The following is a 26,168-nucleotide window of genomic DNA, read 5'->3' on the forward strand; positions in this document are numbered from 1 at the left end:
ATCTGCCTTTTCTGCAACTTTGCAGAAAAGTTACATGTTTGAAAAAAATATGCCTGACTTCTGCAGATAGGAGTGCAAATAGAGAGATGTGGGCCCTGGCACGGTGCCATGTGTCTCTGAAAGTCTTAATCCTCAGGCTCTGTTGTTCCTTTCAGACATTACTTGCAGGTGATGGTCCTTGATTGCCAAGGAACCTTGGTCTGGGTGGATCATTTTACAGGGAGTTAGAAATGTAGCCTGAGAAGCGTTTGGAGAAAGGATTGTCTGCAGCTATGAGCAGTATCACACCATTTTGCTCTAGGCTGGAAAAGAGGGGCTTACCCTAGCATCAGAATTAAAAAACAGAACCAGCTTTAGAGAAGTAAATACACAGCTCGTGTTCATCAATGGAAGGTTACAGAGCTGTTCCACTTCCCAGAGCTAGCTTTCCATGGCTGGATCACAACTGAGATCTATTGCAGACAACAAACAGCATCCTGAGAGGGTTACAACAGCAAAATGATCTGGATGGGAGGTTACACCTGAAGCTCAGATGCTGTGTGATTACTGAGTTCAAGGATGAGGGTTTTTTCCCCTTCCACTTGTAAAGGGGCTGGTTTGCTGAGTGTCCTTGCTGTAAGAAGGCCAGCAAATACTTGTGTGGTGAGAATTATGGGAACACTGTGTGCTGAGAAGGGGACTCTAGGGAGATGAAAGGGCTGATAAAATACAGAATTAGGTGGTACGTAGTGGAAGTGGGCTCCTTGTCCCTTGCAGAAGTGTTAAGCCAGTACCTGCTGGCCATCCCTGGGACAGAGCTGCATTTAACAGTGTGTGTCTTACCAGTCCGCAGAAAGACTGGAAAAAATGAGTGAAAATACAAGAGTGACAGACTGGCTGGGCTACCCCTGCTAGGCACGTGTGATGAGAAACTACTGGGTGGGTGATTAAGAGAAAGGGCCACAAAGTGCCTTCTGTCTTGGCCATAACCTAGTGTATGGCATTTCTTTCAATCCCCTATCCTTCAAGGGAAAGGCTTACAGTATGTGTAGGTCCCTGGCTATTTCAAGTAGCTTTTGGCAGATTTTATAAGAATTTTGAGGACTTCCTGCATGTAGAGTTTAGCAAGATTGCTGCAGTGGGCAAAAGTATCACTGTTTGGTTTTTGTTTGTTTGTTTGTTGAGTATTGCTGTTCTCAAGGATCTCTGCTGGTTTCGTGCTGGATTCCCACTTCTCAGCCCGGTGGGAGTTGGCTAAATGAATCACCTCATATTTTCAGACAGTCCTACTGGAAGCAGATGCCCACAAGTTCAGATCTTGTCCTGCCTCGCCACCCAGTGGAAGCAAGCAGCAGCACAGCCTGCCGTCCCTCTGCACAGCTGAAAGGTGCCAAGCCATAAATGCTGCCCTTTCCTTCTTTTCCTCCTTTTTTGGTACTAGAGCTAACTAAACACCTTGGTTGCCTGTGTGTGTGTGTATATGTGCACAGGTGCTGATGTGAAATCCTATATCCAAGAGTACGCCACGGACAGGACCCTTCTCTCTTGTCCCTTGCAGGAGAGCCAGGTTGGCAGCACCTTCCAAATTTCCCACGTGTTAAGTCCCTTCCCGTTCCCCCAGTTGTCGGGCTCCCACCCCTGTCTCCCTGGCGTTGTCACCCCATCACCCGTTCACATGGAGGGAAAAGGGATCCCTTCTGTACCACCCGACCACTCCCACCTTCCCTGGACACAGCACACGGAGGCGGGCTGTAAGGAGGCACGTGCCCCTGTGCAGGCACTTCTGCCTTGGCTTTGTTTTACCACCCAGCTGTAGGGCTGGCTTTTTAAAACAGAAAGCCAACAGTGCAGAAGGGAAATCCCAAAGAGTCTGAGTGTAAGGACAGAGCCACAGGAAACCAATGCCTCTGACAAGTCCCTCTTGTGGGGCAGCTTGTGCCTGCCCCTTTTATCCCAGTGTGGGGCTTTCTGCACCTTAATTCCCTATAACTAATGTCATGAGTGAGAGATGGGTCATCAGTTTGGGGATGGGGGCGTTAAAACACAGCAGGATGGCCCGGACCCCAGGGGTCAGGCCTTAAGGTGTCAGGGTCAGGTGAAAGGGAAGGGATGACAACCCTCTTCCCTCGATCCCCTGCTCACACAGGCACCAGCCCTGCTCCTCGTGCTCCATATTTTTCCCTTCCCAAATCAAGCAGAAGTTTCTTCCACGTACAATCTACTTTATATTACAGGCCTGGCTGCCTCCCCTCCTGCCTCCAGGCCAGTACCTGCTGGTAGGCTGCCCGTAGATCAGCTTTCTTGCTCCTCTCTGAGCAGGATTGACCACAGGCTGTGGCAGCCTTTTCTGGGACAACTCTTAGAGCATGGGGGAGTCCTTCTTGTCTTTCACACCTTCTGGGAGTTTTGTGGTGTCTGTGGCGAGGCTGCTCGCTCCCGGAGAGCTGTGGGTAGCTGGAGAGATCAGATTCATGGGGTCCAAAGGCAGGGGCAAGATGAAGGCAGCAGGCTTCTCTGCAGCAAGGGAGTGCAGGGCATGAAGGTAACGGAGCTGAGCAGCAGCAGGGGCACTCGACAGGATCTCAGCTGCCATGCGCAGGGACTCAGAAGCAGCCTTTTCCCCCTCAGCAGCAATCACCTAAATAAAGATTTTTGTGAGGGGGGCACAAAGGGGGCACAGACTGTTTATTACAGAGGGAGGTCACCACTATGAAATTCCCAGGGTCCATGTGATTGTAACATTCCTGCTGTCTAAGTATCATGCTCCCAGGAGTCTGTAATCTCGTGTCTAACTTGTTTTTACCAAAGCTACGTGCACTACTAGGCCCGCTGGTACTCAAAACGAGACATACCCGTCCTGCAAAAGCATGGGAGAGGGCAGCCCTGGGGCTTTCTGTCCCACCCGTAGGCTAGGTACCAGATTTGGGACTCCACTGGGCAAGCCCTTGCTCTTGCTGCAGCTCCCCTTGCTAGACACAGCTATTAAACGGGATCTGGAGATCTTGACCAGACCTTCCCCAAGCTGCACCCGAGTGTGGCATGTTCCATGGACCTCAAACCAGGGATGGGAAAGGAAGGAGGGATGTTTTGAAAGGAGTTAAGAGGTCTTCAGGGTTGGCTTACCCGCACTTTGGCCTGCCTCTGGGCCTCTGCTTCCACGGCCAGGGACTGCCGGACTTCAGCGGGTAGCTGCACGTTGTTGCTGTGGTGGTAAGGGACAGGGATGAGCTGGGCTCTAGGCTCACCTCGCAGCCCTGAACAGTCAGCTGGGGGCTTGGGATGTTGTCTGTCAGCCTCTGCAGTGCTGTCCCCCTTTGGCTGTCTCTCTTTAGCCTCCTACCTTCATACCCATCCTAATTTTCCAGTCTGGTTTTTAAACTTTCAGGCTGGAATCCCAACCAGTGCTAAGACACCGAGGCCTTTGATCTAGAGGCTTGGTGCTTGCTGTGACTCTTGGGCTACCAGAACTGGCTGCAAATTCTGCCTGCAGCAGCAGTGAAGTGGTGATGAGATCCTAGCTATGGATCCTGCCCTGCCTGCCAGTGCAGGAGCAAGCACCAGATTTGCACATTAAGAGATTTACATGAGGCAGAGGCTGCAAGGGGAAGGGAGGACAGAGAGGCGAGGGGTGAGGCTCTCCCCGCTGCAGAATGGCTGCAGGGAAAGAGCCAGAGCCAAAGAAGAAAGGTGAGCAGGGCAAGATGGGTACTGGCAAAAGGCCAGGGAAGCCGCCTGCACCAGCATTTCCTACCTACATTTCTGTTCTCTCCACTTTGATGCCCCAGAGGCCTGTGACCGCATCCAAAGCCACCTGTGAAGAGGAGGATATTTCTGAGCACAGGGAGAACACCGGCCCTTGTCCAGACCCCTCAAAGGGAGTTAGTGCAGAGGTGTTAATTCAAGATATTCATTAGATTGTGTGTGCTATTGTGTGAGGACCCTCAGAAATAAAATTATTTCCCTCACTTCTGATTTGTATTTGCCCTGGGGTTTTAGCAAGATTTAACCAGTCCTTTCTGTGTTGGCTGTGGAAGCAAATCAGTTCCGTAGGAAACACCCAGCTGGTGACTGGTATCATCATGTCTGTGTGGCATGGCCACAGGGAGCTGCTGCTGGAGATCCCATGTGTTCAGAGCTTACGGCATCTCACTGAGGCACCAGAAGGCAGTTCCCATGAGTACTTCCTCTCTGGGGTAAGTACTGAAGCTCGGATACTGCAAAGCACTGATGAAGGTGATCAAAAGGTTCCTGCTTGCCTCTCACACCATAATGTTTGCTACTACACACACATGCCTGTGGGACCCACTCTGTAAATTCTTCCCCTAAAATGACTGAAAACCAAAAATAATTTTTTTAAACTCCCATTTTTTCTGTGAAAGAGACATGTTGTTTTTACACCTTCTGGAAAATAGTGTCTGTGATTTAGGAGGACTGATTATGCTCCGAGCTTCCTAGTGGAGCCTGAATTAAGCCCTTGCTCTGCCCTCTCCCCCCTGCTGAAGCACCTTTATCTCCTGGCTGATGCTCTTTCTCTCCAAGAGAAGTTCAGAGAAGGCTCGATGTGCCAGGAGGCGCTTCGTGGTGGTCTGTACCAGCAGCTGGATGGCACTGGAGACGCCGGTCAGGGTGGTGAGGAGAAGAGAGGCATTCTCCAAACGGTAGTAACAGACGGCATCTATCTCCAAGGTAACCATGTCTTTAGTCACCACCTAAAAAGATATTAGGGGAGATAGAGCTGGTTCTGACAACTTTAAGGTAGCAGAGAAAAGTGCATGACTCTGGGAATGAGGGAGACTAGCTGGATGGTTAAATCTTTGTCGTTTCCACCTCTACTACTTTCTGACCTTGGGGGGAAACTATATAACCTCCAGATCTCAGTTCCCTGCAGAGCATCACCGTGTCTGCCTCCTCAGTTTGGGTACTGAGTTAGGAACTGTGAGCAGGTGAACATCCTACTCTGTGATTCCCTGCCCACTGCTGCCTAGGCCAGTCCTGTTCCATGGTGTGTGCTCAGTGCTGCTCAGTACCATCACCACAAGGATTTGCTGTATACCATGGGTACCAGATAAAGGCAGCGGCACAGAGAACAGGTCCTAGAAGGAAAAGAGGGGCTATTAGGGCTTTAACCTGGGGGACTGTGGCTAGGGAGGCTGCAGCTTCCAGGGTTAGCAGCGAGGATTCAGCCCTTTCTCCTTCTCAGGCTTGTACAGGAGCAGAGTAGCCTCATTGAGGAACACCCCTGTAAGGCTGTAAAGTCTTGCTTCTGTCCCTGCTGTATGTACCCCTCAGTGTGGTGGGTTAAAAAAAAAAAAAAAAAAAAAAAAAAAAAAGTCCAATAGCTTTGGCCCAGCCACTTCCTATTGGTATATGTTACCACTAAAGCTTGTCAAATTGAATGGGATTGAATCTCCAAATTTGTAACGCAGTGGTTTTAAAACATAAGACAAATACTATGGTGAATTTTTGGCTTTCCATTTTCTGAAGTGTTAGGGTTACTTTGAGACACTTTTTCAAACTTCTCCATGCAGCCATGAAGGCTGGAAGTATAGCAGCAGGGAGTTAAGGGGAACTTCTCATTCACTCACTGGATTCCAGGAGCTAGGGCTTTGCAAAGAAGGCCTGGTGGAAGATCTGCAGTGAGATCCGAAGCATGGGCAGTGCTAAGCAGAACCTTATGGCCAAGGGATTGGTCCTTCGTGACCTGGCTCCAGGATCACTATCTGAAGTCATCACTTTCTTAATAGCAATGCAAAATTGGAACTGTCACAATGGTAAAGAGACCCAAGAATTAACACAGAGAAGTGGTGGCAGTCATACCTGGTGGAAGGGGATCTCTAGGGTTTTGAGGCGGAGGTCCACCTTGTGATACGTGTCCAGACAGGGAAGAAAAAAGAAAAGGCCTGTGGAGGAAAAGAAAGGCAGCTGGTGATCATCAGAACCACAGAAATTGCCTCCTCTACTCTGGGGAGCTGGGGAAGGGTCAGCATGCAGAACTACAGAAGACCAGCAATATATGGGCTCCAATTGTGAGGCTGCTTCTGTATTGGGAAAAGCTGTTAGAAACTACTGAACCCAAGAAGAAGGACCAATGACATACTGTCTACTGTCCACTTGTACCTGTTTGGAGGGCACAGTAAGGGAGCTTTGGTAAAGCATGATGAAGAGGAGTGACATGGCTGGGGGCAGCTCAGTGAGCATCTTACCAGGTCCTCTGGCTCTGCCAGGAAGGAGACGCCCAAGGCGGAAAACGATGGCTCTCTCGTACTCCCGCACTACCTGCAGAGGGAGACGAAAGCTAGGCTGGAGGGGAAGGCAAAGGATCGGCAAAAGAAGCCTCAACAGTCTCGGTGTGGAAGATCTGTGCTCTGGTAAAGCCCTGCAAAGGGAGGATTTCAGCAGGCTGAGAGCTGGTGGAGTCTCCTGTCACCAAGTCCCTTTACCCCAGCGGAGAGCCTGGCCCAAAACTGCTGCTTGGCTCATGCACAAGCAGTGGAGGAGCAGCCTGAAATTTGGTAGGAGCAGGCAGCCCGTGCTAGAGCTTCCCAGGATTTCCCAGGATGAGGCCAGCACTCTGCTTCCTTCTAGGCTGGCTGAACTTGAACACCCTGAGCTTAAATTTTCCATTTCCTGAGAAGCAGTAATAAAAATACGTCTACTTGCTGCCATGCTATAAATCTGGAGAGAAAACTGGAGGAAGAGGGGAAATCTGCTATTAACTGGGAGATCAATCTCTCTAAAATTGTAATGCAAAACCTATTTACGCTGCTGCTGCAATGCAGCCATCTCTGAACTGGGTAGGCTGAAGGTTGTGTTTAAAAGTGAACAGACCTGCAATTTGTTTAAAAACAGGAACTTAAGCCAAAGCTTTATGCCAATATGTACCAGCGGGGCACATCCACACCAGACACTGAATACCACATGTAAAGAGGCACTGTGCCTGTTCTCACCTTCATGCAGAACCAGACAGAAATGGGGAAGGTCATTACGATGAACAGGAAAGACAAGATAGTCAGCAGCCACTCGCAGATGCCAAGACCTGGTGACTTTATACCTAGGGAGAAATCAAATCCAACATGGCTGAGTTAGGAGAGGACAGTTCCCAGAATACTGATGGCCTGGCAACTGCCTGCACAGATAAATGTCAGTGTTGTCCTTTGCCTAGATCTGGCATGGTTGAACCATTTGGCGCTCTCTGGATCTGTGTTTAAAAAACAGTCCCTGTCTCAGGGGGCCAAGAGCTGCCAGGACAGACTGAGAAATTTTATCTCTGCATTACTGACAGCAATGGAGCCATGCTTCCCCATGGTGCCTTTACTAAAGAGCACTCTTCAGCTTGAAGGCCTCTGGCTACCAAGCAGTTTTGGAAGGCTCAGAATGGGCAACTTGCTGGCTGAGCTGGGATCCCAGAAGCATATTTAGAAAGACAAGCTAATGACAAAGAGAAGGATTGCAAGCGAGAGGTAGCTATCAACACACACAGCCTGTAAGTACCCCTCTCTATCAGGGGCATCCAAAATATCCTGAAGACGATTTTAGTCCCATTCCAGAGAAGATGAGCTGTTCTCAAGGGTTATCTAGAAGGGAGCTACGAGTTCATGGCCCTGAGAACTCTGCTGTAAAGCTACCTGTGTCCACCTAAAGAAGGGCAAGCAAGAAAATTATGAGCACGAATAGAATTGGGGATTAGTGAGCTGAAGCAAAATGGATTCTGGGGATGTAAGTGCTGGTTGCAAAGTTCATTGCTTTGCTAGGCAATGCTGATCTTCCTGTACTGTCTGCAGAAGTTGGCTGGGAGGCTGGCTGGGCTGGCTATCCATCTTGAGAATAACTACACAGCCATGCAAGGTGAGCATGACAACACTCACTGTGCAGAAAGCAAAGTCACACTGTGACCCACACAGTTTTCTGCCCCTTCCCTTCTATAAGCCATACCTTCTTCATGACGCTCGCTGTCCAGCAACATCATTGCCTCCATTTCTTCATCAGATATCACATCATCCACGTCCACCACTGTGGATGTGTGCACCTGACCATCAGTCCCTGCAATGCTCTTGATCTCCTTTTTTTTCTCCTGTTTTACATCTCCTGTTTCTTTGTTGGCTTCTCTGCTGCTCTCCCTCTTCTCTCGTTTCTTCTGTGTAGCCAGGGGCTCTCTGTTTCGCTTACGAGACTCCCTGGAAGAGCTCCGAGACCTCTCATCCATCCTCATCTGATTCTCTGTATTGAGGAGCATGCAGCTTCCTGTGGGAGTAGGATGAATTTGTGCTTGAATTTATTGCTGCAGGCAAGGGAGGGAAGAAGGGGAGGTGTCAGATCAAGGAGGCTTGTTCCAAGTTTATCACAGGCTTGTCAGACATAATGGGCAGTGAAGTGAACAAGCTGTTTCCCAGCTGCTCTGCTCTCGTCTCACACTGCTGTGGAGATGGGAAGGGAAGTTAGACCTGGACAAGGTGGACTCCAGGGGAGCTTTCTGTTTGTATTTTCCTGCCCTTGGAAATCAAATATGATCAAAAGCCCTCATGATTTGTAGCAGATGGTTTTTACAAAGTTGTTGAAAAGCAACCTAAAAGTAACTGGCAGATATTTGACTCTGAAGACCTGAGATGTGACTGTGAGATGTACAATAAACACCAGGGTAAAAAAAAAAAAAACAAAACAACAACAAAAAAAAACATACTGGTGAGATCTGTGTCTTATCTGAGTGTTTGGGAGGGCTGTTGCTGAGAACAGCTAGGTGAATAGCATCTCACGCTATTAGGTCTGTTCCTTAAAAAACCTGGCCGTTTTTTGTGGTGCGAAAAAGTGGTGCGAAAGTGGTGCGATATTGACTGCAAAATTTCTCTTGGGTCACTGCACCTTTTAGCAGGGAGCTAAACTAGCTGTTCCCAGTTCAGCCCCAAACTTTCCAGAATGGGTGAAAAGCAGGTAAGTCATTGCTAGGATAAGAATGAATCTTTCTTCTAAATGGCCAGAAAAGCTTGTGTGTAAAATGCCTCCGTAGTTTTCCACAGCAGGAGTGAGGCAGCACAAACATGGGAGCTTTTTCTGTCAGAGAGAGCTGCCACACAGCACAGGCTGTGGTGGCATCTGTGGAAACCTTTGCAAGAAACGCTTCTAAAGTGCTACAGATCACAGTATGTCACTGACTGTATTAAAGAAATCAGCACCTGACTGGAAATCACACTACAGCAAGACAAGGCAGGAACATAAAAGCCGTGACTTCCCAGTCAGGCAGGCAGTGCTGAGCCCAGGGCTTCCCACTTGACTTCTGGCAGGGAGGTGTGTTATGCGGAGGAGCTGCTGGAGGGAGCAGGGAAGACAGTCGGGGAGGTGCTGCTCTTGTTTTTTCACAGATTCCTGTCTTATTGGAGGCTTTTGGCCTGCCCAGAGTCAGGATATTAGAGGCAGGGATGGCAGGAGTGCCAGCTCGTCGCTTTCTCTGCTCTGTCACGCTTCATGCCTCATCAGCAGCTCACTGGGGGAGTGATGAATGTGGAGGGCTAATGGATGGTGAGAAAAGTTGGGTGTAAATAGGCTGTAATTAATAAATTCATACTGCCTGTATTTGCTTTGGAGATGCTCCAGAGACTTGGTTTACTTTAACACTCAGAGAGGTGGAGACAGTCTTCAGCTGCTGGAAGTGCAGGTGGTTTAAGTAGCAGCGAACAATGTCTCAAGCTTGGTTTTGGCCAGGCAGCACTAACTCTGGTCCATTTAATTCCAAAAGCTCCACAAGGCTCTTTAAATCTTCAAAAGCCCTGCAGCTTTCTGGTTGTGTCTGACGTTCTTTCAGCCAATGACTCCTAAATCCTCGGTCCCTGTGGGGCACCTTGGGGTGCTACCTCAGGACCAAGGAGGTGCTTTGAGGGCATGTGCTGAGGTGGGTTTGCAGAGTATTATCCTGAAACCTCTATTTTTAGTCCCCGTTGTCACCCTGAAATATATCCCTGTGTGGAAATCAACCAGATCCTCAAGCGAGTTTCTTAAGTAACCTTGAAAACAGCTATTGCAATACAATTTATGATGTGTTGGCCTTGGGAAAGGCATTCCACCACAGATTCTCCTCTCACACGGGACTAAAACATGCAAGGCCACCCTTAATAATATTGTTATTAGGGTTTAAATATTGTTTTCTTCAAGAAATTGGAACTTTTTAGTCCGCGGCTCTGACTTTTCCTGTCAGAAGCCAGGCGCACCTAACCCCTCCGCTCCTCCTGGCGGAGGTTGAGGGAGGGACACCCCCGCACGCAGAGCGGCGCCGAGGAAAATGGCGGCCACTGCCCCTCAGCCCAGCGCGGCCCCGCCCTCGCGCCGCCGAAGGGCGGGAAGGGGAGCGCGCAGGCGCAGTGGGGGCGAGGCGGCGGCGGCGGCGGCGTCGTGTGGTGGGCAGGGGTGGTGGAGCGGGCAGAAGGAGCGGAGCCTGCATCGCCGCCCCGCGGGTGTGAGGTGGTTAAAAAAGGCTCTTTCCTGCCTTTGGGCAGCCGCTGTCCCCGTGGTGCGAGGCGTTTTCTGCTTGTTTTTGTCTCCCCTTCCAGTGCGAGCAGGGGTGGCTCATGGAGGTGCTGCAGAAGGAGGTGAGGTCGCTGCTGATGGCTGCCAAGCAGGGCTTGAGCCCCGAGCAGCTGGAGCAGGAGTACGCGGCCATGGTGGGCAGGCCTCTCCCCCTGCGCGACCTGGGCTTCCAGTCTACCATGGAGCTGGTGGCAGAGATGCCCAAAGTTGTCAGAGTCTGTCCCAACGGCAAGGGCAGCGTTGTCCTCAAAGGTGAGGCTTCCTTTCCTCGCAGGGTGTTCGGCACCGTGTGCTGGGAGGAGGCGATGCCCCAAAATACTGAGGGTTTGCTGGGTGCATTCCCAGAGCTCTGGGTTCCATCTCTGTTACTATTCCTCATGTAGCTGTTTTGTTCCTCGTCTTTGATGTTTTTTTCCTAGATCTCAATCAACTTTGTAATGTTTTTCTGCGCCTTCCTCTTGAAAAAACCCATATGTTTCTAATTTTTGTACATTTTACGTTCTGCACTTAATTCAGTTTTGTCTCTTGTGGGTGCACCAGAACTGTTAAGCTCCACTTTTCCCATAAACGCAGGCTTCAGCAGGAACATAATCAGGGGTAAGGCATATTGGGCCAAGCTGTAAACATTTCCTTTCCTGGCCCTAAGGGAGGGAAGCTTAGTTTGTATTAAAGAAGACTTCTGATTTTCCTTAGCTTTGGGGAGGAGCTATGGAAATAGCTGTAGGTGTAAAAAGTTGATTGGGAGGAGTGAAATGATATTTTTGTAGAGCCCTACAAAACAGGAGAAGGCTGTTAAAAGGCATGGGGAGCATCTGGGCTGCTCTCAAGGGAGGCCTTGCCTGGATGGGTGTCTACTCTGTCATAGGGAGCCCAGCCAAAACCAGGCTATAACTGCCTGCTTCTGCAGGTGCTGAGGGCTATATGAGACACTTTGGCATTGTCTGGGATGCTTTGCAGGCTCCCTATCCAGGGATCCCTTCTGTTTCAGCTGTTTGCTGTTATCTGGCAGAGCACAGAAAAGCAGTGGATGAAGGTCTGGTATCGGTCCTGCTTTGAGTTGTGGAGCTTGGACCACGTGGCCTCCAGAGGTGCTTTCCAACCCGCTTTATGGTGTGATTCCAACACTTTTGCCTCTAGCTGAGAGTAAGAATTGATGATGAACTTGAAGGACAGCTGCACAAACACAGCTCTTTCTCAAGTGTCACTGGTAGCACCTTTTAGTTTTGTAAAGTGGTCAGAGAAGCTTAGGTTTTTGGTTGCGTTAGTTTTCTTGTTTCGTTTGTAGGCCCTTTCAAAAATGACACTTAAGTCCATCAACATCCTGATGCTCTTAGGCTATGGTGAAGCCTTACTTAATTCTGCTAAGGGGAGTAGCAAATTATTTACTGTTTTACCAGCAAAACCCATAGCCCTTTCCTCTTGTGATCCTGTACACGAGTGTTTGATCACCCTACCTTGGATCTGGATTTAAAGGGTTGAGGGTTCAGGATGACCATTGGTTGTTAAATATGATTCAGCCCAGTTTGCAAAAAGAAAAGAGAAGTGTTTGTCATGCTGGAAGCCAGCCATGATTTAGTGTGATTGCTTTTGAAACAGGTATCTGTCTCTGAAAAAGCTGGTGGTGGAAAGGAGAGAAAAGTGGAAAAAAGCACTTTGCCTATTTTGAGCTTTTAATGGTTTACTGTTTTAGTGGTTCTAATAGCTTTTTTTTTTTTTTTCCCTGTTGTAGCTATTGCAGATGAGACCACCAAAGAGATTTCCAAACTGATTGCCAAACAGAGAATAAGCAGTAAGGCACGGAGTGCTGCTAAGAAGGCAAGTGCATCTGCCTTCAGGAAGCAGCAGAGTTTCTCTCTAAGGGGCAGGACTCCCACTCTGCCAGCAGCAGTGAAGAAGGAGCTCCAGGAGCTGCTGAGTTCCTCACCGCTTCTGCTCTTGGACTTCAATAATGCATACTCCAGACGCTTTGGGCGGACGTTTCAGTACACACAGTATGGGTTTATCTCCATGTTTGAAGTCCTCAGAAGCGTGTCGGATATCATTGTGGTTAAGCAGACAAGAGGAGGTTCCTTGTTAACCCTCAAGGAGAGCTCATCAAGTGACACAGAGCAGGAAAAGATGCCACAAGGTGAGGCTGTGTTATTTAACTTGAAACATGTAGCTCTCATAAGCACCATGGCCAAGCAGCCATGTCTCAGGTAGATGTTGCTGCATTTCTAGTTGCAATAGTAGTCCCAGTTCCCCTACAGCTTAGTACAGAAGGACTGTGGGGTGCTGCAGAAATAGTTGTTACAAGGGAGTTGTCTCAGTATCAGAGACCTTTACTGGAAGATTTCTAGAGGTTGCTACTGGTTTTTGGTGCCAGGTGAAAGAAAGGATGCTGAGATGCTTCAGCATGTGGACTTTCTGAAAGTGTGCATGGGATGAATTTCTAGTCATTCCAGGCAACAGATAACAAAACTGTAGGAATCTCTTGAATGTCTGCTCCACAGGCTAGTAGAGCCTTTCCAATGCATTTTTTGAGACTGAAAATCTAGCAGTGCTAGTCTGAAAGGCTCAGCTATGATTTTCTACAGAAGAGACTGCAGGTGTCCTCAGTGTTACCATAACAGCTATGAGAGAGGGCAGAAAATCCCATACAGTTTTGGCCAAATTCCCGACTTGTCTGGGGAGAATTCATTTTTGCATCATTCTAGGAATTAGCTCAACCCTTAGCATGCTTGCCAGCAGAAGTTATTTTAAAATGTATCAGTACAGTGAATGATACCTCTCTAGTGCATACACATGAATGTGGTGACTGTGAATGGTCCAGAGATCAGGAAAATGCTACCTGTGCTTTCTTTCATTTTCAGATGTTTTGTCTTTCTGCTTAATACGTAGCTCTGCATCGGTCCAAGAAAGAATAACGTACAAGTTACTGTCTTTGCTGCAGCCTCTGCAGTTGAGATGCCTCCCTTGGAATCCAGCTGTGAGACAGAAACCAGCTGTGAAACAGAGAGCTTCCATGAGACAGCAGAAGAAAAGCCAGAGCCACTGGAAACACAAGCAGTACACTTTGATGGTCACCTAAAACAAGTAAGCAGCTGGATGATCCACCTGTAGCTTCTTTGTGTCTGAATCTCAGGATAGATGCTCTTCTAGTACTTTTGTTTCTGTTGAGATTGCCTTGTTGAGTCATTGCTGCTTCCAAAAATTTTAGTACCTGTTTTAGGTGAATCTGGAGGTGGTAAGACTCACGTTAGGCAGGTATGTAGCTATACGTGTATATGCCATCCAAACCAAGGTCTTCCGCTGGTCTCCAGGTCTATGTTACAGATCATCCAAGATCAGCTAAGCATCATTTTGCTCCCTGATACTAGTGGTGATGCCTTTTGGTGCATTTATCTGTAATTGCACTTTTTAGTAACCTGAAGACCAGCTCTGTGAAACTTCCTCGGCTGCTGTAGGCAGGGTTTGTGTCTTGTTCAGTCATGTTAGCCTTTAAGAGAGGAGATCTGGACAATGGATCTTGGAGACTTTGATTCCTGCGGGCTTGTTCTAGTGAGCAAAAACGTTATCTGCAGGGACATAAAAGGTTGAAGTATTTTTCCAGTTTATGCTGTGCTTTGAAAGGGACCTTGCTCGTGTTTTTCCTTGCTACAGCAGCATACCTGTGTCTGAAGCTGACCCTTGCTGAGGGCATGAGCTTGGTCCTGGTGGTTAGGGGCAGCCTGTGGTTGGGAGCAGGGGAGTGCCTGTTCCTCTGTAGATTGAATGGTGGGGCCTGGTATGCATGATTTGGGGCTTTTTGTGTGCCTTAAATCTCTTACTGAAGGAAACCAGTAATGCTTTGTTCACCGTCTAGTTATAGCCATTCCTGATCTTCCTCATTGGATTTTGAGGGTTTTGAATTTAGCAGTGTATTTCCTACAAGGAGATGGAGAGGAACAGTTAAGAGGCTCTGAATTTGCCAAACCTGTTTAGGTGAATTTGTTTGTCCCCCTCTGTTTTGTTTTGTTGTTTGTTTGTTTGTTTTTTGTCCTCTTCTGAGCCACTTCAGGCCTTCCCTTTCTCCAGAAAATCCTCCTGCAGTGAGTTATTCCCTCTGCCAAACTCTTCTTGTGGCTGTATGCAACCGGAGGATTGGAGTGCGCTGGCAGGAAAGAGTCCCAGGAATTCTTCCTGACTTCAGTGTTTTGTGTGATTGTAAACTTGGAAGCCTGTGACCGAGTTTTACTTTGCGTGGCAGTTCATAAAACGTGCCCTCTGGCAGTCAGCCCTGATTGTTTACGGAAATTTGGTTTGGTGTGATGAAGTCACCAGCAATTCCCCTAATTCAAGCAAAGCCTGCCTGCTCTTCCTGAAGGGCAAAAAAGGGTCCTGGTAACCTTGACCTCAAGTTAGGTTTTTGTTCCATTGTATCACAGTGGGAATCTGTTTAAAGACCCAAGCAGGGTAGGTCTTGAAAGATGCTTGTACAGCTACTATTCCTCATGAAATGCCGAGCTTGCTATTTTGTTTTAGAAAGGCCCTGAAGGGGAGGAAAGCTGCTTGGAATGTGCTGGCTGGTATGTGCAACGAACGCTTTTTCATCAGGGTGCTGCAAGGTAGAGGGGAAAGAAGTGACCTGATCCCTGCCCTGCTGCAAGGTATCCAAATATCCTATCACGAGGAACTAATAATGGAAGCCTTGTAAGGGACGAATGAGGGACACAGGCTCAGTCAATCCCCTTGGCCTTAAGAAGGGGAAAGTGTGCAGAGCTGCTGCTCTCAGCAGCTTTTCTCACCCCGAGCAGAAGGAAAGGTGTCGTTCACACCGCTGTGGCAGCTGCCAGTCCGTCCCAGGGAAAGGAGTTTGCCAGTCTTGCAGACCACGAGATACTGCAAGTGTTGTTTTTACAGTGTCTTTTTTTTGTTGTTGTTGTTGTTGCTTATTCTGCAAACCTGTTCTCAAGTACGTGTTTTCTGTCCTCGCCAAAATGTTGTTGCTACCAGTGCGTGAACTAGATGGTAAAGATCATGCGTGCCCTTACCAGGGTGATAAGAGCACTCTGGGAGCGAAACTGTTCCTTGGAAATGGCAGTGCTCACAGGCACTTCTTAGAGGAACTCCATGAAGTGTGGATTTTTTTTTAGAGGTCGTGCTGCTCAGGCAAGAATTCCCTCAGCTACTCTTTAATTTAAAAATGTTAACTCAATGTTTAGCTCAATGTTTTACTCAAAATTTTAATTAAAAAATTTCAAGGGCGTTAGCCATGACTCAGTCTGCAGAAGCAAAGATTCCTCCCTCCTTGAAAAAATGCTTAGAAGAGACTTAAAAGTGTTGTTACAAACACTATTTGCAGTTGAATTAGGCAGATAAGTGAAGGTATCTGTGCAGGAAGACACATTTCCCATACATGGCCTGATGTGTAATGCAGCATTAACTTGTAGCATATTCATTGTGAGTAAAAACGAAATTGTTTTGACTTCTGATCTTTGGAGGCACGCTGTTCGTTGCCCTGAAAGAAAGCTCTTGAGGCAGTGAAAGTAGCATATGTACGATTAAGATTCCCCTCCACACTAGTTCAAGTGAAATAATCTTCTCAGCACGCAACAGTTAAAGAATGATGCAAAAAGCATAAGCTGTGCTAGCAAATTTGTCCAGAGTGAGAAAGGAACAGAATTTGTAGGTTTTGTTTGTTTTTGCCCTTGGGAAGTAGCTCTAGTGTGAAAATGAGATGTGTTGTGCCTTCTGTTGCTTGAATCATTTTCAAATAGTTTTGCTGGCTCAGTCATGTACTTTCATTGTCCTGGGGCATAGAAATAGCATCCTTTGGATAAAATTCAACAGAGTTGGTGGTTGTTTTTTTTAGCAGCAGCCATTTAACATTGTCTAAATAGGGGACATGACTTCAATTCCTCTCCTTTATTCTCTGTAGGAATACAAGCAAGGTATACACCACTGTTTTTCCTCTAGAGGGAGGGAAGAAGGAAGGAAGGGAAAGAGAGCGAGTGTGAAAATGTGAAAACGTTCCCATTGCAGTGGAAGTTTTAATCCAAGTTTGTACAACTTGGGATTTGCTGATACTCAGCAATTCCCAGGAAAGCAGAGCTGTATTTTGAACCTAAATGGGAAGGTCGTTCATGTGTGTTCAGTGCGTGAAGAGACATCTTAGTACCACTTTCCTCTTACCCCTTTGTAGCCTCAAGATTTGGAGCAGTCCCTGCTAGACGAGATGATGGTGACGCCAGAAATCCCTCCAGACGCTGTTGAGGACCGAAGCCTTTGCAGTTTGCCACCACTTGAGAGCAGGTGCCTGGTGGGAGTCTTTGTGGAATTCATCGTCTCTCCCAGCCAGTTCTACATCCGCATCTGCAGCAGGGAAACATCTGATAAGCTGCAGCAGCTGATGATGGAGATGAGGTGTGAACCTTTTGATAGTGCTGCTGCCTGGGGTGTGTGTGTTTGTGCTGAGGGGACGGGGCAGGTACGGTCACAGCTGGTTTGATAACAAGAAGTGGAGGTGCCTGTATTGTACTGAAATGTGTTCATAATGCTTACCCATTCCTGCTAGCTAGCAAGCAGATGATGTGGTTAATAACAATTCACGGTTGCGTTGCTGTGTCCCAGACAGTTCTAAACTTTAAAAGACTGGAAAGGAAACGAAAGGGAACTTTTGTCTTCCTTTGCACCTCCATATGTTCTGTGCTACTACTATTAATGAGCTCAGTTAAGGCTTTTACATTGATCTCTAACATTTAACCAAAAAGCAATGGGTAAGAGGCCTTTGTCGTTATCTACATGTGAAAGCAAAACCCCATCAGTGACTTTGGGTCAGTTACATTGTGCATTTGGGATTCTGTTCCACCACAGCCATGCTACAATTCCTATTGTGTGCCGAAGTAAGTGCTTCTGTCCACGGGCACATGTAAGTGTAGTTACAGACTCTGAAGACAAATACTATAGGTGTAGCCTATATTCCAGAAACTGGTTTATAAAAACAAAACAAACAAAAAAAAGTGATGTGTCAAGGTAATATTTAAAGTTAATGACTAGACTGACTGTATTTAGCCTCTGATGAGTTCACTTTTCATTGGACCCCAGGAAGAACACTCAAATGTTAGCGTTTGAGTTTGCATTTCCTATTGTCATTTCAGTTTAAGTTCAGCAGAGCAGAGATGTAAAGCATCCACCAAAACAACTCCTGAAAATTCGTGTTGTTGAGACTTTGAGAAATGAAGATTCTTCTGAAACACTGTATTTCTCCTTGTTCTTCTCCTGCATCCTACCAAGCACAGTCTTTCATTATGATGTTTTGCAGACGCTGTTATTCAAATAAACTTGTTTCTGATCGTTATATCATGCCTGAGTCTTCAGTGCAGCCTGGACAGCTTTGCTGCGTAATGATCTCGAAATGGTGGTACCGGGTTGTCATCCACCGTGTCGTCAGTGAGCAGGAAGTGGAGGTGTTCTACCCAGACTATGGAAACATAAGCATTGTCCGGAAGTCTTGGCTGAGATTCCTCAAGTAAGTAAACGAAATATGGTTGACAGAACCACAGAATGTTTGAGGTTGGAAGGGTATAAGGGGCCAGTTGTTACTGCTGTTCCTACTGTTCCTGTTCTCTGGATATGGAGTGTTGTCTAAAGCTACTGTAGGTTTTTATTCATAAGTGGAAAACCCATAAGTACCTCTCTATTCCTAAGTTAATTTTAAAACCCACAAGAGGGTTACGTTCTGCTCGTCTGCTTGTTTTTGCTCTGTTTGCTGTAATGGTCATGACTCTGTTTCATGTTGTAGGTGGTGCTACTTGAAGCTCCCTGCTCAGGCCATCCCGTGTTCCTTGGCATGGGTGAAACCCATGGAGGTGCGTGTTCACATGCAGTTTTGTTTACTGACATGTATGAGAACTGTCAGGTAGAGGTTGACTTTATCACCTGTTAAGGGCAAATAGTTGGATTTTTTTCATGTCCTTGTGATATTAACAGAAACAATTCTGCTGTAATGTTCAGTGGAGCATCACTGTGCCTCTCTGCAAGCAATCACCCTTCCACCCTGACTTTCTTAGGTTAAGCAACTTACTTCTTCCCCCTTCAGTAGTTCTTCAGGGTCCTTCTGAATGCTTGGTACCTCCAGCCCTGTTCTAATCTTTTTTTTTTTTTTTCTGTGACCAAACTTTGAGTTTGGTGCAATCAATAAAGCCAGCCTGCGCTGAGAAAACTCTTGGTCAAGAAGCCTGAGAAACACCATCTTTCCAAAGGAAAGTGTGAGCAGAGTTGAAACTTATGTGGTTTTAAAATATTTAAAAAAAAACTGTCCACTGTTTTTTTATTTGGTTGCGTTTTTTTTTGAGGGCTAAGGATTCACATTTTTCATTGCTTTGATGCTTAGCAGTGTCTTAAAAACTTTTTAACAGTCAACTTTCATAATCTGTGGTACAATGAATTTACCAAAAAAAAAAAAAGCAAAAACAACAACAACAAAACCACTAGAATACACAAAAAAGCCCTACACAATGGCATTTTTAGACATCTGTGGTAAAGTCATTAGTGAATGCCACAGAACTGTGCTTGAAAATGAATACTTGGGGTAAAAAGTTACCCCAGGGTAACTAGCACTGCAGGTTTTGGGGTACTTTGATTTCGTTCAGCACTAGGAAGCTTGTTTGCCTGACTTTCCTGTGTTTATCCGTAGCCTGACCAAGAGTAATTGCTTTTATGAGAAGTGCCTGCAAGGGAAAGTCTCAGGTGATGGCTGTTGGTCTCTTTATAGTAACTTTATGTTCTTGTTTCTTCTTGAGGGTACATGGACCAGTGCAGCAACCCTCCAATTCCAGAAGCTGTGTGTCTCAAAGCTACTTGTGGGCATTGTGGATGAATACGTGGACGGCATTTTGCATCTTTTCCTGTGTGACACATCCTCGGAGGAGGATGTCTACTTTCACTGTGTCTTGAGGGACCAGGGACATGCAGACGTCTGCGGAGAGAACATTCCTTCCCAGGTCAGGAGGGATACGTGGGCTGCTGAGAGGAAGGGCAGGAGAGGGTCAGCTGGGTGCTTGTTGCAGGAAGATCTTTAGTTTAAGCTGTAACTTGCATGTTGGGTTGCTTGTATTGTTTATTCAGCAGATGCAGAATGAGTGTTCGGTGGGATTGGTTCCTGTAATTGTGTTTTTGCATAAGTATATCCAGTTTTGGGGGGGAGTGGAGCACTGCTGAGTAATTTTATTGCTGGAGGGCAGGGGGAGTTGATTTTTGCAATAAGACAATTTCCGCCAGAATTTGGCGCCAACCTGTGGTTGCTGTGATGCTTTTTAAAATGTATTAGAAATTAATTTTTTTTTGTGGTGGTGGTAGTTACAACATAGCTTTCTTTACTATTGGGGTTGTTGTTTGTTACCAGGGATTCAAGGAGCTGAATCTGTCAGCCTTGTATACTCAACCCAATGCTAAGCAGGAGGATGCTGAGCTGGTGGAGCCAGACTTTTGCTTGCAGCAGGAATTTCTGGATGCAGACAAGGAAACATCAAGCTTGAGGCTGGATGAGGATGAGCTGTGTGACCAGGTGGGCACTTGGCTAGGGCATGGCCATCATTCGATGAAATCAGCTCCAGGGGTTGGTCGACATGTAGTGTATTCGTATCATGCAGCTTTTCAGGGAGTTTGTTTTCCAGAACCACCATGATGTAAAAAATAAATTTACAAACGGATCAGAAATGCAACATGTTCTCTGGTCCCTTTGCAGACTCTGTGAAGTCTGTCTAGTCAATGTTTCTTCTGACCTCTGTGATCTCCTGGGCGGCAAGAATGGACTCCTGTAAGAACTCAGACCAGTTCCTGATCCTTGAGATGAGTTGAGCTCAGTTTGGCTTAACACTTTCCTGTTATGCACACCCCGTAGCCAAGGAGTGGGATGCTTTTCTCCTGTTTTTTGGGGTTTGGCAAAGGATGTGTAACAACTAAGGATATCATTCAAATGTGGGAATGGAACAGAAAAACTAGCGGTATTCTTTGTGTTAAGGGTTTTGATTCCTCTAAAAGGAAGTGATTTGCAATCCTGAGTGTTTTGGGGTTGTACACAGCTATGATTTAATTCAAAAAATACTCTAAGGATGAATGATATCGAGATCTGGATACTGCTGTACACCTTTGATTTGAGAGCATATTAAAAAGGAGAGCCCTTTAATATTTAACGGAGAACCTGGTGGACAAAGTGGTTAAGCAGGTGGTAAAACTCAGGTCTTGAGTGCAATCTAATGTAGTACCATGAGAACCAAACAGTGTTTCTCTACAGGAGACTCTCTGCTTTCCCATTATTTGTATTGTGGTGTTTTGGTTTTCTTTTTTCTTCTTGACATACCTTGCTGCGGTGGCCAAAGCACCTTTCAAGGAAATGTCAGTTGTTGAAGTGCTCAGGGGAGTGCTCAATAGTGGGCCTGTTCCAGGACTTTTTTCAATGTTGTTTCTCTGAAAGTGTTGCTAAAGCCTCGTGTAATGCTAGTGAGTTGTAAAGCAGTCATTTTACGGAGACTTTGATTTATCAGACAAAGTCTGTGTGCATAAGTTGTATATCTTGATTATTAATGGTCTTCCACTGCCAAAAACTTGATATATCATCTGAACTGAAGGTCCGAAGCCAATGTTGTAATTCATAGTTTTGGAAGAAATTAGTGTGATCAAGACTCTGCAAACCTGAGATTACTGTGTTCTTGTTTGTTTTTTTTTTTGTTTTGTTTTATTTTTGTGAGGTGGGGGGGTATTATTGGAAAAATCGGAGTACGCTCACTAGTTAACTGTAATGGTGTGTAAATGGCAGGCATGGCTGGCAACTTGGGGACTAGAGGAAGGCACGAGTGTTGGAGTTTTGTCCCGTCCCCCACCCCAGTCCCCCCTTAAATGCAAAATGGTTGGACACTGTTGTACCAGCTCTGTTAGAATGGGCCACGTCTTCATGGTGAGGTTTCTCAAAAGGCTGCAAGAACTGGGAGGTGTCCCTCTGCAAGTACAGTTTTATTCAAGAAATACATTTTGTGGTTGTGGAAAGAAGTTAGGATGACAGCTAGTTCCCTGATCACATTATTGCCTTTCTTTGCATGTTCTTTCTCCAAGTTGCCAAACCTTCTCCAGAAAGAAACGTTAAAAACTTCTGAGCAGAGCAGAAAAGGCTCCTTTGCATTTCTCTCCGTTAATCTGTCAGAGTGGCATCGTCTGCTTGCTCAGTAAGCTGCCCTTTGGATTTTCTGCCTGCTTTCTTCTGCCCACGCTGGCTGTGCCTGTTCTTGTTTTGTCTTCCTCTGTAGCAATGCCATTCCTCTACTGAGGAGGAATGGGAAGATGTGCAGCCACTTCCAGATGAAGTAAACATTGAAGGAACAACAGATCAAGACCCTGAAATTGTACAGGAAGAGAGAAAGGAAACTCCCACAGAGCTTATGGCAGTAGCTAAGGTAAGGGCATTTTTCACAGCTGCTGCTGTTAGGGGGAGGTTGTTTTAGCTTTTAGACTATTTGAATAATGCTTTGATTGCTTTAATGTTTTTTAAAGTGGCTAGCAATGAAATAACTGCTGGCTGTTAGCATGAGCTCAGAGCTGTACATTTGCCTTTTGCTCTTGTTTCTGATGCCACTGATTATACGCTAGCTTCCCCAACAACTTGACACGCAAGTGAAATGCACGACTGACAGTTTCGGCACCTCATGGATCAAACCTGGCCCTTCTTCACTCCTAAACGTTCCCCTGCAAATGTCAAACTGTGTGTTTAGAAGCATAGGAATTTCCTCACTGAATCATAGAAGTCATAGGCACATGGTCTGTCCTTGGCTGTCATCTCTGTTAAGTGCTTTAGAAAAAGTGACAAGAAAATCTTTTAAGGAAGACTGTGGAATGGAAAACTAAATCCTACGTGTACATATTAGGTGAAAACGTGCTCCAGTCAGCTGGTTATGATGACAAACAGAAGGATTTCATTTCTCTGAATCCTCCTCATCTCTTCACCCCTGCAGAACTCTGGCACTTGCAGCATCACCAGATGGTACTCCCCCATTTCTAATTTTTGCTGCTCATGCTTTCCTTTTTTAATGGTGATGGTGGTAACTGTGGGAGTCAGGAGGAAGCGTAGACACTGCCTTACTTCTTTCTTGCCCTTCACAGCACTCTCTAAGTCTTTTGTCTCTTTTGTAAATAGCCTCTTTCTGAATTACTTCCATTCTTTTTCCAGTACTAGTAGACACTTGCATCATCCACCCTTGGACCATGACTGTTCCTGCTCTGCCCTGAAGTGGCGGTGACACTGCCAGCCCCCCCACAAGGGCAGTGTGGGTGGCAAGAGGAGATGATTATCTTCTAATGTTGTTCTTTTTCCTTGTTCTAACATTGTTTTTTACTGCGTGTTAGCTAAGAGTTTTCAGTGGGCTGATGATATCAAACTGAGTAACTGGTTAATTGAACTCTGGTGATGCCTGTCATTCAAATTATTGTGTTGTTATCCTGTCAGCTCTGAACGTCTGCTGTCCAGCCTTGTAGCTCTTCTTGGTGCACCAGGAGCTTCTCACAGTCGCCTTGTGAGCAGCCAATTTAAACCACTTAAATTTACTTGTGTAAAAATCACTTTGGTCTGGGCTAAGCCTCTGAACACTCTCACCAATGGACCTCTTCTGAAGGTGGATGCCTTTCTTCTGCTGCCTTGACACCAGAAGAAACCTGGAAGAGCAGGCACCTAATCTCTGAGCAGCTACATTTGGGCACAATGAATTGCACTCTTGTTTGTCTGTTGTTTCACTATTTTTTCCCCTTCATGCTGAATCAGTAATAGAAACACTGGCTCCACTCCCAGTTTGTGACAGAGACATGGGTGGTCATCGCAGGAATTTAAGTTTAATTGGCATTTTTAACTCAAAATGCAGGGGAACTTCCTCTGACTCAGTTCCCACTCCTGTGGAGAAACTCCCTCTGTAATTGCTGTCACTTGTTCTGCGTGGGGCTGCTGAGAGATGAACCAGCTGTAATTCTTTGCTCAGGCATGGTGATTTGTGTCTCATAATAATCTGTCAGTCTTTTCAGCTTGTTGTGTAGGAGGAGCTGCCCTTTGGCCAGGCTTGTGAGTAACTGTAATTTAAAAAAAAAATCCTGTTGCTGACATTCCACTTGTTAATGGACTTTGAGGGATAACAAAGATCAGGGCTGCTAATGAACCAAGTGTGCACTAATCACACCCTCTCCTGAGGGCTGTTTTTTTTTTTTCTTTTATACACTTGCAGACACCTCAACTTCTTGAAGAGTCCTCAAAGCCTGCCGTTGTCTTCAAGTCACTGGGAGACGTTTACACCTCCTTTGTCTATGCCAAGCAACCAGCAGACGTGAGCCAAGATGACCCTAATAACGTAGAAGGATTTTCCAGCAAGACTGAGCTTCACGAAGCTCTGCATCCTTCTCTTCTACTTATGGCAGCACCGTTTATGCTGGACAACCGTAACAGTACGAATAGATTTGTCAGTAAGAATTAAGGTAGAGGAAAGCTCAGCAATCTCTTACTGTGCTGTGAGTCTTGCAGGCGATGTAAGGTATCCCAGGACTGGTGCTGTTTGTTTGCTAGACCAGATGGAAATGTTGGCATTTCTTTGGGATGAGAAGTAGCAATAATAAATGGCTGGATGCAATGCTTTGGCTTGAACTTTGTGCAGCAGGATGGATTTCTGAGTGTTTCATGGGAACAAATGAATTGAGAGTTGTTTCTCTCTGTTAATTTTGTCTTTCCTGGACTTTTACTTCCTTTAATGGTGAAGTTTTTGCTTCTCCACTCCCTATATTACCCCATGTTCGTTTCATAACAAGAGGATCCCCTCCCGGGTGTAATGGAGAAGAGCATTTTTTTAACCTTATAAGATCCAAGATGGGATGTCCTTTCATTTTCAAAATGATGAAAGAATTTACATCCCCCCATGTGAAAGCTGCCCAGTTTACAAGCTAAATTAAGCGATGTGCCCAAGGTAGTGCCTGTTCATTCCTTGAAACTGAGTTGTTTGATGTGTGGAATGGAGGCCTCAGTCCTCCAGATAGGGCCCACTTACTTCATGTCTGCTTTCCCACCTCAGGGGAAATAGGAGAGGATAGGGGGAGAGCCTCTCGGGCTGTGCTGTATTTAGGGCTCATTCAGGAGGTGTGCAGTAGGAAATCCTCACACCATGCCTCAGTAGCATCCAGGCAAATGGGTTTTCCAGTCTAAGCTGATGTCCTTCAGAGTTACCCTCTGGATCTTTCTTTTGTCTCCCTCCTTTTGCAGATGATGAGAAAACGAAGACCAAAGACCTTCCGGGGAGTCTCGCACTGGCCCCGTGCAGTGCCAGTGGGCTGAACGACCAGGGGGCATCGTGGAAACTCTGTGTCCCTCCTACCACGCTGTCTGCAGTGCTGGCAGCTACTGCGCGCTTGGCCACTTCCCGTGGCTACTTCCAGTGGCTCCCAAATCTGAGAAAGGAGCCGTGACAAGAGGGGAGAGCTGGAGCTGCTGCTGAGGAAGGCTGCGGGGAGCAGCACGACATCACCGTGCTGCCACTCTTAATTCAGAAGCGTTTAATCCTTTGAAAAACTTGAGTCTGACATCTTCTCAGATGCGCCCAGTGCCTGTGCTGCATGTTAATTTACTTTCAGGGAAACGGGTTGTTTTTCTTGTGCTGGTGTTGTTTTATTGCTCTCTATTGCTGATGTTGTTTTATTGCTCTTTAGTGGCTTGGAAAAACATCTCCGTATCACATTTTGTTTTGTCCGCTGACGTGAGGAGAGGGGAACTGGAAACACGTTCCTCACTCGGTGCATGGGGGGGTTATCATTGTGTGTACAGGGGGTTGGTTGTGTTTTGTTTTGTTTCTATCACAGTGGGTGCTCTCGCACAATCCTTGCTGTTAGGAGGGGTGGTTGTACGCCAGCTCACACCTCTGTCTGTCGAAGTGCCGCTAACCTCCAAGAAGAAACCTCCTTCCTTAAGACAAGGACGTTGACTTGGGGATGAATTAGGATGCCACGAATACGAAGCCTCAGGAATCCCATTTTACAGATGTCAAATGAGGTCTGTAAGGAAGAAGGCAGTGAGAGGAGAAGCTGGATGTGTTGGCTTCTACAGTCACGACTGCTGTTTTAGACTGGCCTCTCTGTTTCAGGGTCTTCAGTGATTTTTAACAGAGCAATAACAATATCATTGGTGTCCGGCACGAGTAATATTTTGCATGTAATGCCTGGGGATGGAGGGAGATGCTGAGACTGCCTGGCCTCCGAAAGCATTTGTGGCTTTCATGCAAAGACAACCTTCAGCCCAGGACCATGTTGTCCTGCAGGGTGTTCACAGTGCTGGGGCTGAGCACGGCTCACGCTGGCATCGTGCAAGCAGAGCATTTGTGGAAGGCCACGGAGAGGAAAGGGAGCTGTGGCACTTCTTGGGGCTGGCAGGGGCTTCCTTTTCGAGGAATAAACTGCCCAGGGCAGGGCTCGGTACAGCTCAGGCCTGAGAGAGTTGTCCCCCCCCAGCAGCTGTACAACCCTGCGGGGAGTGCCAGAAGTTGCCAGACATTTCTGGTCCTGCGTTAAGGCCACGGGGCTGTACCAGATGTGTTTGCCTCCTAACAGGGAAGGATGGAACAGCTGAGCTTGCATGGAGTTTTCCGGGCAATGGAGTTGGCGAGATGTGAGTGCTTTTTATCTTTGTTTTTCTGCTCGCTGCAACTGAA

General features: G+C 46.7%; 2 protein-coding genes across 2 annotated transcripts; one reads left to right on the forward strand and one right to left on the reverse strand.

The window, feature by feature from the left end:
- Positions 1–2,338: 2,338 nt before the first annotated feature.
- Positions 2,339–8,188, reverse strand: NPHS2 (NPHS2 stomatin family member, podocin). Its single transcript, XM_032192587.1, has 8 exons — positions 7,912–8,188; positions 6,927–7,030; positions 6,183–6,255; positions 5,797–5,879; positions 4,485–4,688; positions 3,735–3,790; positions 3,103–3,181; positions 2,339–2,617 (listed from the first exon to the last, which is right to left on the reverse strand). Exons 1-8 carry the CDS (start codon positions 8,186–8,188, stop codon positions 2,339–2,341), a joined length of 1,155 nt encoding a protein of 384 aa, XP_032048478.1.
- Positions 8,189–8,889: 701 nt separating this feature from the next.
- Positions 8,890–24,933, forward strand: TDRD5 (tudor domain containing 5). Its single transcript, XM_032192273.1, has 12 exons — positions 8,890–8,904; positions 10,515–10,743; positions 12,221–12,619; positions 13,424–13,566; positions 16,655–16,875; positions 17,774–17,980; positions 18,254–18,320; positions 19,254–19,454; positions 19,856–20,017; positions 21,753–21,899; positions 23,709–23,925; positions 24,731–24,933. The coding sequence occupies exons 1-12, from the start codon at positions 8,890–8,892 to the stop codon at positions 24,931–24,933; spliced, it is 2,211 nt and encodes a 736-aa protein (XP_032048164.1).
- Positions 24,934–26,168: the final 1,235 nt, after the last annotated feature.

This window comes from Aythya fuligula, chromosome 8 (assembly GCF_009819795.1).
Source record: "Aythya fuligula isolate bAytFul2 chromosome 8, bAytFul2.pri, whole genome shotgun sequence".
NCBI classification, from domain to species: domain Eukaryota; kingdom Metazoa; phylum Chordata; class Aves; order Anseriformes; family Anatidae; genus Aythya; species Aythya fuligula.

Coding starts and splice junctions, on each gene's coding strand:
- NPHS2 (XM_032192587.1), bottom strand. CDS start 8,188: ATGAGGATGGATGAGAGGTCTCGGAGCTCTTCCAGGGAGTCTCGTAAG. Junction 3,791..4,484: donor GCATCAGCCAGGAGATAAAG/GTGCTTCAGCAG, acceptor TCCTCTTCACAG/GTGGCTTTGGATGCGGTCAC. Junction 3,182..3,734: donor AAAGTGGAGAGAACAGAAAT/GTAGGTAGGAAA, acceptor TTACCACCACAG/CAACAACGTGCAGCTACCCG.
- TDRD5 (XM_032192273.1), top strand. Junction 10,744..12,220: donor GGGCAGCGTTGTCCTCAAAG/GTGAGGCTTCCT, acceptor TCCCTGTTGTAG/CTATTGCAGATGAGACCACC. Junction 21,900..23,708: donor AGCTTATGGCAGTAGCTAAG/GTAAGGGCATTT, acceptor ATACACTTGCAG/ACACCTCAACTTCTTGAAGA.